Source organism: Alosa alosa, chromosome 8 (assembly GCF_017589495.1).
Source record: "Alosa alosa isolate M-15738 ecotype Scorff River chromosome 8, AALO_Geno_1.1, whole genome shotgun sequence".
Lineage (NCBI taxonomy): Eukaryota > Metazoa > Chordata > Actinopteri > Clupeiformes > Clupeidae > Alosa > Alosa alosa.
The window spans coordinates 27,780,496-27,797,098 of NC_063196.1; the positions used below are offsets into that span (position 1 = coordinate 27,780,496).

Below are 16,603 nucleotides of genomic sequence, written 5' to 3' on the forward strand. Positions count from 1 at the left end.
AATTTTATTTTATGTCCAAAGGAGGAAACTAAATCACTTAAGAGAGACCAATAGAATAGACAGAAAAATCCTCACAACAAATTTGCTAAGAGAAGTTTGAAGTGACCTAATGTATGAGAAAATGCTTGGCTATCTACTTTTTGAGGAAGAATTTAGGCAGGGAAGTGTCAGATTTTTCTACTGATGTGGGATGAGGTAATGAGAAAATCACCCAATAAGTCATTGTCTGAACAGAGGAAGGATACAAAAATGTCCTGACCGCTCTCCCCAGTATGTCTGCCAAGTTCCAATCCAAAAAGGCCATTATCGAAGCATTTTTCATACTTCGGTCGCTTCAAACTTTGGCCAACGATTTCAGAAGAAGGGACTGATCTGTTGCATGTCAGCCACACACATTTTCTCCTGTCCTTTCCGGTTTGTCTCCAGGGCGTTTAGAAGTCATCTGTCTCACTTCTAATACTCAGTAATGGTATAAAATGTCCTACACTGTGGAGTGCTGCGATGTATCATACGATGTATGAACTACAAATTAACCACATTTTATGTCTCTATACACTGATATTGCCTTTGGAGCCATTGATGTCTCCAGTCTAAATATTGGATTATTTATTTGAAAAATAAAGGTTTTTCACTTTTAGGAATACTCATCAACGATGGAGAACACAGAACTCCTTGGGTGGATATGGCCGTTATCAAAGACACCATGATGATATTAATAGTGAAAAACAAATGGTGATCATGCATTAACAGGAGGCTACCGAATATTTTATTGTATACCTGGTGTACGTTCCAGCAATGTCGCCTTAAAGTTTAGGGGAAAAATAAATGATAAAAATTAAGAAAAGTAAAGCATTTCTCAGAGACTGTAGGGTTAGTTATGAAAGGGTAACAATTTGGGATATTTATGGCGAAAAATATAAAAATGGCAAGACAGCAGAGAAATGCTAAAATTTAACTGCCATAAAATTAATTTCTGTAATTTATAATATTTGTTTGTCATATTATTATATTGTGCATATTATTTTTTTTAATTTATGTTCATGAATATTGAGCTTAATGTGAGGCAAAAAAGTGATTTCTAAGCCTCAAGGGTCATTTTAAGCTCTTTATAATGACTCATTCCCTCATGGTTTCACTTTTATGTTGTGGGTATGCTATTCATAAGATGATTGTGTGTGTGATATGGATGAATTTTGATTGTGTATTGTCTTGTTATCAACAGTTTGGTGGTGGATTAAAGGTGTTAAAGAAGACAATAAATCCATCAGTAACTGAAGACTTGGCCATATGTATTTCCTGAGGGAGTGATGTGATATGAAAACCCAGAATAACAGGAGGGTTGACATGTATGAATGAACCATTGTGACCGTGAGGTGAAGTGAAAACAAAATAATCTGTTATAATTGTGCACTAATTTGAAAGGAAAACCACACAATGAGAACACATGGTTATTGGTTGGAACATTTATTTTGCCTTTGAGTGGTTGGCAACACTTGTTGGTGGCATTTTGGTAACACGTTTCGGGCAGTTATTTTAGGCAGAACTAACAAACTAACCCCATACATTTCTATGGAGGATTATTTGAGTGCTGTGTTTCCTCATTAGAGTCTCTGGTTCTACAGAGTAATGTAACCATAGAGTTCTCGCTTGCGTGCCATTGTTGGCTGGTTGAATCAAACTAAAGATTGTTAAGGCGAAGCAAGATACTTCATCAGAAGCCATTTCCGGGAATCTGGAAAACACGAGGGGGGATCAAAATCCCCCTTTATGCAGAGCATAGGCAGCAACTGTTCCATTGAAATACCCCCCAAAGTTTGATCAAAATGAGTCAGGTGTGAAATGTACCGTTCCCATAATCCTTTGTAATGTTTCTGTTGATCTCACAACTCTAGTTTAATTTGAAGGCAGTGAAAACAGCATTCCAGAGACTATAAAATAAATATATCCACATATAATGTGCTGCAACTTGCAATGCTTTAATGAATTCATTAAAGAAAAGACATTACAATAACAAAATAAACAATAACATATTGTGTTATTGTTTAGGCAAAACTGAAAACAGAAAGACAAGAATCTCATCATTTGTTTGTCATTAATGATAGAGATCAGGAGAATAAAGTTAATATGATTGTGATGTATTTATGACTAGTTTTCAAAATAATTAATTAACATAGTCAGTTCAGCTTCAATTGGAAAATTCAAGAGTTTCTGTTTAACCTTCTTGCCAAATTGTACCATATTTTGCTCTCACTATATAAAAGCCAGAACCACTACTCTTGACTATCATACTGTAATCAGAGTCCAGTGTTTTGCTCGCCAGGAAGTTGTCGTAGCTGCTGTTGTCATAGACCATCAAGGTGACTTGGCCCTTGTCTGTTCCAAACGACACTGAACTTCCTGCAGGAATCTGTTCAGTATCTGTTCTTCCAGGACTCCTCACTTTGACGTAGATGGTCCTTCCACTGGCATTGGCCACGTTCGTGTGGTGCTGTATCCAACCCCTGACTGTATCAGCCTGGGAGGGAGCTCATTTTTTAACAACAAACAACAAACACCTCAAGAACAAAACCAAATCTTTCTGAGAACAAAATCTTCTTTACAGTTCAAACGTATCTAAGACCATAACAGACAAACGTAAAGCTCCTTACAGAATCAACAACGCTTCCAGCAGAACCCATTCTGATGCTGTATTACTGCAAAAAAACAATGTCTCTTTTTATTTGTTTTATTTATTATTTTTCTTTAATTTGTTATTCTTTAAATAGCAACCTATTTAATCACTTGGAACTAAGGTTACTTGATGTGTTATGCTTTAAAAAACAGTTTCACAACATCTTCAATTTGCATTGTTTAAACGTGACTACTGCATTTTGAGTTATTTATAAGTATACGAGATATGTGCAGATAGACACAGAATGTACATACTGGCACATAGAGGTTATAATATAAGTAGTTTAACTTACGCACATAGAGGTTATAATATAAGTAGTTTAACTTACGCAGACCCACTCCAAATGTTGACAGGATATCAAGCTGGTTCTTAGAGGATAGCAGTGAGATCAGAATGAAAAGTTACTTGATTATTTATATAGTTCAAGAATGAAGCTGGGCAACACATTAACCAATGTAAGGTTAGAACCAATGAAATGCCTTAGAATCACTTAAGAGAGACCAATAAAATTGACATAAAAATACATTGGTGAAAACTTGAGTAAAATATTATGCTGATGTAGGTTTGAGGTGACCTAATTTATGAAAAATGCTTACTTTCTGTGGAAGAATTGGGGAGGTGATGTCACGTTGTCTTCCTATGTGAAATGTGGTAATGACAAAATCACATTGTTTTTACAGAAGGAAAATGGCCCACATGTCCCCCTGCCCTCCCCAGTTCTTCATCAAATGACTCAAACAAACCTTTATTAAGCATTTGTCATGTTAGGTCATCTCAAACAAAACTGTCAACCACTTCGGGCCTTCTGAGGGCCTAACTTCTCACTTTTCATACCTCAGTACATGTGTGATCACTGTGCTGTAATATTTTGAGTCACAGTGCACTATTATAGTGCATATATTTATATACTCTACAGGGCCAGCCCGAGGCATAAGCGAACTAATGGCTGCTTGGGGCCCCCTGGCCACCCAATCGAGTTTATTTCTTTTTTTTTTACATAATAAATAACGTAAACAAGTGACATCAATGAATGAATAAATGAAACAATTAATAAAAATTCTGATTTCATGATCAATATGCCTGCCTACCTCTACTGTGTCTGCCAGCCTTTCAGTCTCGCGCATGAACTAGACACCTCGGGTGCATAGACAATTCGTGCAGACACTGCATCAAGTTCAAAAATCGGAAGAGACGGTAATGTTAAGAAAAGTCACAAAAAAGGACGTATCCCTCTGGTGCCGAAAACAGAAAGAGAGGAGGAGAAAAACGAGCAAGATACAGGTATGTTTGCATGATTATTTACAGTATGTTTTGTGCTTGAGGTAGCTAGCTAGCTGTCATGATCTAATATAAGCCATCACCAGAGCTAAATCCCCACCATCAACAGAGAAATGTCTCCCATTAATATATATTTATCTAGGTGTATTTCAGATGTCAAGGATATTGGGATTGTTTTGGATGTTTAATCAAGCATGTACCCTAGCCATAGGTGGGCTTATGTTGTAAATTAAAGTTAGCTATCGATAGCTGACTGAAGTGGACATTAGCACTACAGTAGCTACATGAAAACGTACTGTAGCTGAAGGCAAATTTACCACAGAGGGATTGTTTCTGATTTCGCACCTGAAAGTGTTGATAGTTTATTACTGTTCTATAATATGTGACATAGTGGTAAGTCTGATAGCAACAGCAGGCTAAGCCCAGGCTCCCAGTCCCAACCCCAACCCACTGACTAGCGCGACTCTGGGCATCGGTAACGTTCCAGCTTCATAGGCAAAGATGGAACAGTATGTGCGCTCTGCTCTAAGATCTTTGGAGAGAGATGGTAGTGTTTGAGAAAATATACCATGTTGGGTGGGGAGACTTCTGTGATGAAAATAGACTTACATTTGATTAAGATAGTGGCAAGTGATGTAGCGGTGCTACCCTAATATTTAGGCTGCAGTAGATCACCATGTTAAGCGTTCACCATACTGCAATTAAGTATACTTTTGATTATGCCTCATTTGCCAATAGAATATGAATTGTTACATGTGGAATTGCTTGTTGATGACTGTAAGTAATGATAGCAAAATAAACTCATTCTGCTCGATCAAATATGCACTTATGCAATATATTTATTTTTTTTCAGAGACACTGTTGAAATACTTTGGAGCACATCTCTATCTCTACCTAACTCTACCTCATCAAGTGTCTGCCTCCATGGCTGATGACACAGAAGGTGAGGTCTTCTTGATGGCAAATGGTTACAGACTGTAGCCTGTTAATATGACATGACACATTTAACATAGTTTTTGTTTTATTTATTTATGTATTTATTTAATCATTGCAGGTTCGTCCACTGCAGAGTTGCAGATACCTGAAAGCCAGGAACAAAGTAGGAATAAGTATCTATTTTTTGGAACATTTTATTTTTGATTATTAATGTTTGTCTATTTTGGTTTTATTTTGTAGTTGAAGATTGCTCATTTAATGCATTAAATCTGTTGAAAAACAAGTCATTAAACGGATGTACTTGTTTACAACAAATACAAATGCTGTTGTATTTTGTTATTTGTCAATTCAACTTCAGTAAACCACCCTTAGTGCTTCACTTTGAATATGAATGTTTTAAATAAATTTGTAAATAATAAATAAATTAGTACCCTCTAAGATTAAAAGGTGACAGGGTTGGTGTAAATAACAACTAATACATTGGTTTACCAAGCACATGGGGCCAGAAGTCTAGAGCGGAGCCCCAAAACATTTTTGGCATGAGAGCAAGGATGGATTACTGAATGAGCCTACTGAGTCCTTATGCATCTGTGTCCAGGGGGACAGTAGTTCATAATCAGTCACTGTATTAATACATAACCTCACTGTATTAATTTATAATATGACATTATAGTGTGAAGTTGTCAATTATCGCCAAGCACAGGTGACTCTGCGCAAAAGGCTCGGGCCGGCACTGATACTCTAGCTCTAGGAGCCGGTTTGGATTGTGGTGGATTACCTCTCTTGATGATTATGGGCTCTTATTGTGTACTTCTAGTAGCTCTCACATGTGTTTCCTTTCTACCAAAATGTATTTTCATTCATGTGAGCTATTTTCTCACCATGTTGTTATGCCTTCACCCACTATAGGTTTTCTGGCCGTGCTGCCATGGCTGTATGGCAGCATCTGCTCAGTATCTGCTCGATATATCCAAATCTAGGTCAAACAGTACATGACATGATTTCGGTACTCAAGGTCATTGGCTTCAAGGTCAATGTCACATTCAAACCAGGTCAGATTTTTCCTTTTCTTCCTCTGATTGGTTAATGTGTTGACCAACCTTTTTCTTGTATTCTATAAATGAACTGACACACTTTCTGATTTTCTAAGCAAAGACTCAACTTGGCACCCTGCAAAATTCTGATACAATTCTGAGTAGATAAACTCCTTGTCCATACACAGGCCTAGTACTTATATTGGTGTGTTTTCTATAGCTTTATATTCAGATCTATGCTTGTATTCAGATCTATTCTTGTATACTAATATTTTATCTATATTTATATATAAATACTGAAAGGAAAATCATGTGACCACAAAATATGAGAGGAATTTGGAGAGGAATCCACAATGTCTAAAGATTTCATCCATTTTTCATTTGGTTATTTTTTGTGTCCAGCTTTGGAATGGGACAACAGGAACAGGTGGATCTGTAAGAAGCTTTCCTTTCTTTGTTATATCTTTTGATGTTATGTATATTTGTTGTCGTATTTGCTCACAGGTATTTTGTTTGCTCTATTCAAGGATCGTATTGTCAAGGATGCTATAGATAAGGTTTGGGCCCAATGTGGCCAATGGCACAGGAAACAGATGGGGAGCAGATTGCACCAGGAAATTCTGTGTCCTTTGCCACTGGAAAGGGCAGAATCACTGTAAAGATCTATGACGATAACAACCGTAACAAATACTGAGCCTCACAAGAAGTCAGTTTGGACCGTATAGTGTGATAGTCAGGGCTGGTTATGATATTGTGTTAGCTAAATATGGGACCATTTGGCAAGCTGAAAATTAAACAGAAGCTCTTTTGACTTGTCCAATGAATGGCGAATGGAGACAGTAGACAGTATTTTGAGAAGTAGTCATAAATGCAAGGCTGGTGGTATTTTTTTTTAGTGAATCAGTTATGAAATTATGACCCCCCCACCCCCGGAAACGATCATTGCACCTAATACTCCTTTTGTGCCTAACACTCCTGCCAAAGTTAGTGAGGTTGAATGTATGAGACACACAATGACATTGAATTGTCTAAAATGGCATACATACACCAAAGCTATGTTGTTTGATCAGTCAGAGAGCTAGACAGGTTAATTTGTTGAGAAATCAAGACCTGTTTACCACCATCTCAAATCACAGTGGGGTGTTAGTAGGCCTAAGACAGGACAAAACAGGGTTTATGTAGTATTATCTATCTATTATTTTTTTGTATTATTTGTATTGCATATTTGTGTTAGACATATTGCTTGCAAAGACTAGCCTATCTATGGTCATGCCCCCAAAATAAGACCATCTTCACTTTAGCACAAGGTTGAATTGGTGACTTTAATCACAGTGGAACCTATAATAATAATAATACGCTTTATTTGTATAGCACCTTTCATACACAGAATGCAGCTCCAAGTGCTTTACATTAGGAACACATAACACAATAATAAAGAAGAGTCAGTCATTATCAGTCATTCCTCTTCGTTGCTGTGGCTGTTTATGATCCAATCAGCAACATATCAGAAATATAGATAACAATCTGTGACCTACATAAGAGCTTACCACCACACAGCTATCACTTATTCCCGCTGAAGGCAGACTCTGAATGCCATATCCAGCCAGTTGATTTAGCTATACACTGCAAAAAATAAAACCTAACCTAAGTGTTATTATTCTTTTATTAAAATCAAAAAAGATTTTCTTAAAAAAAAGATCAAAACATCTATTTGGTATTGTTTTTGTGAACAATCGTAAACAGTCTGTGGAGGTAGTTCTCCGCGAACATACAGTGGAACTGGACGTGAGCTTGATGAAGGTTACAATGTAATTACTGTTACAATGGAATGTTAAACACCAAATCAGCTCATAGTCAGTTCGTTTTAACTTGTCTTTCTCACAAATGTACAACCATTTTAGGAATATATATTTAACAGTACATGAAAATATTAATAGTCAATACAAACAATGCAAGCCATTTCGAAATCTTGTTTTATTGGAATTACTCAATGCAATCTCAAATCCTCACCAGAAATACCAACAGTCAATATCTTTCTCCAGGTCCTATTTTCGTTTGTTTTATATGATCCCATGGTGGTCGTGGAAGACTTAAAACATTAATTTATTTTGTAAGTGGAACCAAAGTTTCACAGGCACCGCTGTGGTACAACTACGGAGACCCTAAGAAATGTTCATGTGCACACATGAAAAGGTTTTGCGTGCGCACACAAAACCTTCTTGTTAATTTCAATGCACCACTTAGTGAAACATTAGTGATTAACATATTATAAATCTCCAAGAATATATTCTGCTATACACAGCACATCATGAAAGACATTCACCACCATCCCAACCACAACCTCTTCAAGTGGCTACCATCTGGTAGGGGACTAGCCTACATCTCAGCCAGAACTGAATGACTGAGGAAGAGCTTCTTTCCGCAGGCAATGCACTTGGTCTAGGGACACTAGGACTTGCATACATTAAACGTGCACTTTTTAGTTAATCTTACATATCCAACTGTGCTGGGAGACAGAATAAATAACTTGACTTGATAATTATGGTTCATTGTTTTTTATATATGGTATAGAACAGTACATTACTGAAATCAGGAATCTCGAACATCTCAGCACTTAGTGATACAATATCTTGATATGGGCAGCGTTGCTGTGCTGTCCAGATTCAGACTCACACCAGTACACTCCTCTATCCCGGTACTGGAGACCAATGGTGCTGCATGTGAGTTCAGCTTCTGATCTCCAGCTAGCAGGACAAACTGACTCCTCTCTTCTGTTTGTGTCCCACCTCAGCCTCCATCCAGTAGACTTGTCCTTCACCTCACAGCTCAGGGAGACAGACTCGGATGCAAACAGGTCTGTTTTGTTGGGTCTGATGACCAGAGTGGCTGGAGGAGACACACCTGAAAGACAGATGAGAAATGGGTGGACTTAAAGGGGCATAATGCATGTTTTAGTGCCATCTAGTGGTGACGTTTTAGACTGCAAAATAAGATTAAGATTCCTGGAGACACATTTACGGACAGCGATAATTACATTTTTGACCATTTTCTACATAGGGCTGTAACAATTATTTTCAGTCAATTCATGTATTCATTATTAATGTACTCATTATGAATGTATTATTGTCTGGATTAATTGATTCATTATTTGGACAATACAATGTCAGGAAATGGTAGAATGTGAATCAGTGTTTCTCAAAGCCCAAGATTACGTCTGTCAACGGTATACAGATAATTCCCATGGTAATCGCCTCAGTCGTGTCACTCAAAAGTGAAATATTTTAACTCGTTACCCACCCTCTTCGCATCGCTTGATGTCATATTGCCTGTTGTCGCCTCATATTGCCCATTTCATGATCGCTCATCATTTATTCATTCCTTGTTGCCATATATCTGAACAGGGCATCAAACAAGATGGACTAGGATCTGTGGGAGTAGTGACTCACCTATGACCCGGAGTGGCTTCATGTTACTGTACATAGTCTGATAGGCTGGATCTCCTCCCTCTGCTCTGCACACATAAAGCCCAGTGTGTTGAAGAGCAACAGGGCTGAGAGTGTAGGAGCCTCCAGCTCCTCTGCTGCTGTCTGAGAGGAGCTCCACAGAGTAACGATTGCGATTCCTTTCAGTAACAGTTGAGTCATCTGTGAAGGGACCAGATCCTTTTTTGGGAACTGCTCGGTACCAGAGAAATGTCCAGCCTAAGGAGGTGTCTGTCACCTTACAGTTCAGTGTCACTGAGTCACCTTCAACTGGCCAGCTGTGTGGACTGACATGAAGAAAAGGTCTGGGTCTCACTGTTGATAAGCAGTTGAAAGTTTGTCAGTAAATTATACATATAATTTTTTTGGTAACACTTTACTTGACGGGTGAGTTCATAACACATTCATAGCAGCTGTCATAAACTGCACATAAAGCATTCATGACTTTCATGAGACATTCAACATTCATACCAAACCTTTCATGAATGTGGAAGACAGAACAACGACAACTTGTCAAAATAAAAGTCCAACAATCGCAAAGCAGCATTGCTGTTTTTGTTCCAAACCTCTACGCAAATAATTTTTGTTTCATAAAAATCTATTTGTTTTATGATGTAACCTTTGCAAATGATTTCTCATCTTTTGCTACAAGGAATGTCCAACCGTTCCAGGTTACACAAATACGGGTCAGCTGAATGTAGGCTAGTTTGCACCCAGTGTTAAACTCAGTGATTATGAATACTTCACAACTTGTATAGTAAAGTAACATTCGATGTAGACTTCATAAGATATTCAAGAAATATTTACAAAGGCTGGAAAGATTAAATTAATGGTATCCTTTATGAAATATTGGAGGCAAATTTAAAACCTGAGTTTAAGACTGGGAGGTAAACTACATTCAGCTGACCCGTAACCTGGATACCATTAATTTAATCTCTCCAGCCTTTGTAAATATTTCATGAATATCTTATGAAGTCTACATCGAATGTCACTTTACTATACAAGTTGTGAAGTATTCGATTGTTGGACTTTTATTTTGACAAGTTGTCATCGTTCTGTCTTCCACATTCATGAAAGGTTTGGTATAAATGTTTAGTCATGTCTCATGAAACAGTCATGAATGCTTTATGTGCAGTTTATAACAGCTGCTATGAATGTGTTATGAACTCACCCGTCAAGTAAAGTGTTACAATAAAACATTTCTTTTTATCCAATTTTACTTTCATACTTACAGTTCATTCGTAATTTGAAAGGGTTGCTGTGTTCTCCAGATTCAGACTCACACCAGTACACTCCACTGTCATCTGGCTGTAGTTCGCTGGTACTACATGTAGATCCAGCTTCTAATCTCCAATACTTTGGACAGCCCAGCCCCTCTTCTTTCTGTCCAATCCATCTCAGCCTCCATTCAGTAGAGCTGTCCTGTCCTTCACAGCTCAGAGAGAGAGACTCATATTCATACAGTTGAGTTCTGTTGGGTCTGATGACCAGAGAGGCAGGAGGAGACAGACCTGAGACATGGAAAAGAAAGGGGGGAATTTAAAGGGGGGCATGATGTACTGTATGTTTTAGTGCCATTTAGTGGTGAAGTTTCATTTTGCAACCAAACACATCTCTCTTTAAGCAGGCAAACTTTAACTCTCATGGTTGCTTTCATACTCAGTCTCCTGGATGTTATTTAAAGGCATCGGCTAAACGAACAAGCACTCTAGGCATGTGTCAAAATGAGAAGCTACCGCCAAGACACTGAGCATCACTCATCAGCACCAAGAACATATTACACTGTTTATTATTATACTTTGGTTATAAACATTTTCAAGACTAAAGACTGTATTTTACTACCTAGCTTATTGTTAATGCGAAGAACAGACACAGCTCTAGAAAAAACATTTCTGATGTAATCCTACAGTTGCTGACTGACATTCAAATGAGTTGACGGACATATTCAAAATCAAGAGACCACTGCAACCGTGGCCAGTGGGGGCAACCGTGGCCTACTGGTTAGCGCTTCGAACTTGTAACCGGAGGGTTGCCGGTTCAAACCCCGACCAGTAGGCACGGCTGAAGTGCCCTTGAGCATGGCACCTAACCACTGCTCCCCGAGCGCCGCTGTTGTTGCAGGCAGCTCACTGCGCCGGGATTAGTGTGTGCTCACTGTGTGTGCACTGTGTGCTGAGTGTGTTTCACTAATTCACGGATTGGGATAAATGCAGAGGCCAAATTTCCCTCACGGGATCAAAAGAGTATATATACTTATATATGTATTTAAACGTCAACTCATTTTAACTCTCATTCTCTGAATTGAATTAAACGTTGCAAAGCTACCAACACCAGATCCGTGCTTATCTAGCTAGCCAAGTGTCCCCGTCGTGCATCATCAGGAGGATTCCATTTTCACATTCCAGTTTTGCTTTCTAACATTACAGGGTACTCGAGTCTCACACATTCAACACGAGACACACAACTGACAGATCTCACACAACCTCATGCCACACATGCTTTTTCTCACGCTAACTTTTTGGGTTTGATTCCTCTGATGCAGACTTTTATTCTGGTCTTGAAAATGAATGAAACAGAGCAGTTTTCCAATAATTGCTGTTGCCAGGGATTCAGAGTCGGAAATCCAAGGAATTGGAAGGAACACGTACCCTTTAGGTATAGGTTACTTACCTACAACCCAAAGAGTCTCCACATTACTGAATTCTGTCTGATAGGCTGGATCTCCTCCCTCTGCTCTGCACACATAAAGCCCAGTGTGTTGAAGAGCAGCAGGGCTGAGAGTGTAGGAGCCTCCAGCTCCTCTGCTGCTGTCTGAGAGGAGCTCCACAGAGTAACTGCTCACTTTGTAACGAACAACTGGTTTGAATGAAGCACTGCTTTTGTAGGGTACTGCTCTGTACCACATGAATGTCCAGTTGAAGGGGCGGTCTTTTACATCACATTCCAGAGTAACTGAGCTTCCTTCAGCCGGCCAACCGAAAGCAGGATCTCTGAACACCCTGAGAATTGTGTCAGGTTTGTCTGTTGATGATAAAGTTATTCATAAAATATCTAACAAACATTGTGTTATTGCTCTGAACACACACACACACATTCTGTAACAAATCAATGAACATTAATGCTTAAACTAATCACAATTTGGCTCCCACTTACTCTTCACTGCGACTTGTACAGCATTGCTGTGTTGTCCAGATTCAGACTCACACCAGTACACTCCCCTGTCCTCATGTTCTAGCTTACTGGTGCGGCATGTGATTACAGCTTCTGACGTCCAACCATTTGGACACTGAAGTATGTGGTCACGATTAGTATACAAACTCACTTGTTTTTCTGAGTACCATCTCAGTCTCCACCCAGTAGACTTGTCCTGCACCTCACAGCTCAGGGTGAGAGACTCAGACTCAAATAGCGGTCTGTTGGGTCTGAGGAGCAGAGAAGCTGGAGGAGACCGACCTGAGATACAAATGAGAAATAGGGGACCTTAAATGAGCTGTGATGAGAGCTGGAGGAGATAGACCTGAGATACAGATGAGAAATAGGGGACCTTAAATGAGCTGTGAGGAGAGCTGGAGGAGATAGACCTGAGATACAGATGAGAAATAGGGGACCTTAAATAAGCTGTGAGGAGAGCTGGAGGAGATAGACCTGAGATACAGATGAGAAATAGGGGACCTTAAATGAGCTGTGAGGAGAGCTGGAGGAGATAGACCTGAGATACAAATAAGAAACTAGAGAATGTAATTCCATGGAATTACGAGTGCATGAAAATGCAAATATGGCTGCTGAATGAAATATTGTCTAAAATATAATCTAAGTAAAAAGATGGAAGTCAGATAGAGAAAAAAGCTGACGGGGAGTCATAGTTGATGACAACTGACAGTTGGAATGGCCGAACAGTTAAATAGTTGAGTAGTTTATATAGTTAAATTATTTTATAGTGAATTATTGTATTGAGGACTTATTTTGAAGTTGAGGACAGAGGAAACAGTTGGCGGGAGTTGTAGTTGATGACGACTGACAGTTGGAATGGCTGAACAGTTAAATAGTTGGAGTAGTTTAAATAGTTAAATTATTTTATAGTGAATTATTGTATTGAGGACTTATTTTGAAGTTGAGGACAGAGGAAACAGTTGGCGGGAGTTGTAGTTGATGACGACTGACAGTTGGAATGGCTGAACAGTTAAATAGTTGGATAGTGAAAATGGTTAGGTTATTTAATAGGGAATTATTGTAGTGTGTACTTTTATTTTGAAACAGTTGTGGGCAGACAAAACAGTTGGCGGGAGTCATAGTTGATGACAACTGACAGTTTGAAAGGCTGAACAGTTAAATAGTTGGATAGTTAAAATGGTTACATTGTTTAATATAGAATTAGTGTAGTGAGGAGTTTTATTTCGAAACAGTTGTGGGCAGAGGAAACAGTTGACGGAGTCAAAGTTGATGACAACTGACTGTTGCTAGAGTAGTTATGGTGGTTGCTATGCTGGTTGCTAGGTTAATGATGTTGGTTGCTAGGTTTTAACTGTGAATGTGGTTGCTAGGCTGTTGCTAGGGTACTTGAAGTCGTTGCTAGGTTGTTGCTAGGGTGTCCATGATGGCTACTATCAGAAATAAAGGAGTTACTACAGTGGTTTGATAGTATAATCATCTTGGTTGCTATGGAAACTGACATAGATGCTTAATTTCAATGGTTGCTAAATTGGTTGCTAGGTAGGTGGTGGTTTAATATAGTAGGCTAGAGGCATAGTTGATGATAACTGACAGTTGGAATAGTTGAACTGTTAAATAGTTATTTAATAGGGAATTATTGTAGTGGAGACTTTTATTTTGAAACAGTTGTGGGCAGAGGAAACAGTTTAACAGGATCTGTAGTCTTAAGAGAGCCAGTTTGTATGCTTAAAGCCTGAGACTGGCAGTTGAGCCAGGTGGCCTGACACCTTGCATAGGATTCTAATTGTATAACGGCTCTATTGTGATGTCATCAGCCTAATGTTTATGTCTATGGGGGAAATTTTAATAGTTTTTAACTAATAGTTTAAAAAGTATAAAAGTTACAAAGATGAAACATACATAGCACTCGTGTCCTAAGTAAGACCTACGTAACATAGTTTGAATGAAGTTTCTACGTTAAACGGTTGAAGCTGCATTAATTTCTTTAGAAGAAGAAGAAATAGAAAAGCATTTCCTGAAGGAAATACAGTGCATGAAAATGTAAAAATAGCATGCTAACTATGCTAACCATGTGACTTAGCTAACCTAGCTAATCATTTTTAGTAGTTATGCTAACTAACATGTTAACTATGCTAACCATGTGACTTAGCTAACTTAGCTAATTATTTTTAGCAGTTATGCTAACTAGCATGCTAACTATGTTAACCATGTTACTTAGCTAATCATTTTTAGCAGTTTTGCTAAAAAATGCTAACTAGCATGCTAACTATGCTAACCATGTTACTTAGCTAATCATTTTTAGCAATTTTGCTAAACATGCTAACAATATTATCAATGCTAACTATGCTAACCATGCTAACAAGCTACAGTGGGTAGGAGTCATAGTTGATGACAAGTAACAGTTACAATGGCTGAACAGTTAAAAAGTTCAGTAGTTTAAAGGATTAAATTGTTTAACAGTGAAATATTGTAGTGAGGACTTTTATTTTTAAACAGTTTTTGTCAGAGGAAGCAGTTGAACAGGATGTGTAGTCTTAATAGGGCCAGTTTGTATGCTTAAAGCCTGAGACTGGCAGTTGATCCAGGTGGCCTGAACACCTGCCATAGGATTCTAATAGACCTCTCCAGAATAAGTCCCGCCTCCTAACTTCCGTATCCATCCAACCTTCGGTCGTCAAATGTCTATGGGAAATAACATGGCGCTTTGAAAGATCGTACCTGCCAAACTCTGTAGGTGACAAAGTAGAAAAAGCTGCTTGGCAGATTGGTCTACACACTTCTGCCATCTAGTTTCCACTGGATTTTTTTATTTTCGGTGCCGTCTAAGAAGTATAGTCTATAGTATACTACTTAAACGGCACCGACAATCAAAAAATCCATTGGAAACTAGATGGCAGAAGTGTGTAGGCCAATCTGCCCACCAGCCTTTTCTACTTCGCTACCTACAGATGTTTTACCGGTATGATATTTCGAAACGCCATGTTATTTCCCATTGCACTGTAATAAGAAGAAATCGTATAACAGTAGATTGCATTTTCATGCACTCTAATAAATTGAAGCAAATAAAAGCCCAGGCTATACGGTATTTATATACGGTACGGTATTTTACGGTATTTGTCTCTTTAAAAAAAAACATAGGACCTTAATGACTCATGGTGATAGACTGGCATTCAGGGGGAGTTTATATTGAGACAAACGAGCACCTGTGGGAATATTTTACTCACCTGTGACCCAGAGAGGTATGACTTCACTGAAGTCTGTCTGATAGGTTGGATCTCCTCCTCTGCTCTGCACACATAAAGCCCAGTGTGTTGAAGAGCAGCAGGGCTGAGAGTGTAGGAGCCTCCAGCTCCTCTGCTGCTGTCTGAGAGGAGCTTTGCATTGTAATTGATCCATCCGTGTTTCAAACGAGGTAATTCCTTTTTGTAGGGAACTGCTCTATACCAGAGGAATTTCCACTTTAAGGATGTGTCTGAAACCTCACAGCTCAGAGTCACTGAGTTTCCTTCAGCAAGCCAACTATCCGTAGAAGCACTGAGAACAGCAATGGGTTTCTCTGTTGAAAGTTTTTCCAGTAACATGTGTTATGACAAAGCTCTGGGTTACAACTGTAACTATCAAACACATGGGACATGACATAAGCACAGGTCCGATCAGAAACGCTATCCACTCATATTCATTCTCCTGCTGTAAGCCCACTTCTCAGGAGGGCTTATAAAGCCATGAATGATACCGCCTCATTCTCTTTCAAAACCAACATGTGGGCACCAGAGGTTTACACCCGCCAAGAAGTATCAAGTAAAGGTTTTCCATACCAGTAGCACAAGCAGACATGGTTACTTGGGCGGTGGTAGTGTAGTGGTTAAGGAGCTGGGCTAGTATGTAGTAGTCTGAATAGTTGTGGGTTCAAAACCCAGCTTCCACTGTTGTGCCCTTGAGCAAGGCATTTAACCCCAAGTTGTTCTGGGGACAATGGCCCCTGTAGAGTATTGCCCTAGATTGCAGTCCAATGCTTACTTACAACATAATAT

The 16,603-nt window shown here is 38.8% G+C and overlaps 1 protein-coding gene and 1 long non-coding RNA gene across 3 annotated transcripts in view; both read right to left on the bottom strand.

The window, feature by feature from the left end:
- Nucleotides 1-1,957: 1,957 nt before the first annotated feature.
- LOC125299598 lies at nt 1,958-3,051 on the bottom strand. The gene is made up of 3 exons (XR_007194408.1): nt 3,000-3,051; nt 2,649-2,693; nt 1,958-2,515 (listed from the first exon to the last, which is right to left on the bottom strand). It is a non-coding gene; the product is annotated as an uncharacterized LOC125299598 (long non-coding RNA).
- A 4,550-nt stretch (nt 3,052-7,601) lies between these two features.
- The window catches only part of LOC125299043 (Fc receptor-like protein 5), a 31,106-nt gene continuing 22,104 nt past the window's right edge, over nt 7,602-16,603 (bottom strand). For both annotated transcript variants that reach the window (XM_048250120.1, XM_048250121.1), the window contains 5 exons: nt 15,925-16,128; nt 12,072-12,200; nt 10,634-10,912; nt 9,366-9,716; nt 7,602-8,820 (listed from right to left, as the gene is read on the bottom strand). In XM_048250120.1, coding sequence (XP_048106077.1) covers nt 8,534-8,820; nt 9,366-9,716; nt 10,634-10,912; nt 12,072-12,200; nt 15,925-16,128 — 1,250 coding nt within the window. In that variant the 3' untranslated portion in view covers nt 7,602-8,533. The remainder of the gene's footprint in view (nt 8,821-9,365; nt 9,717-10,633; nt 10,913-12,071; nt 12,201-15,924; nt 16,129-16,603) is intronic.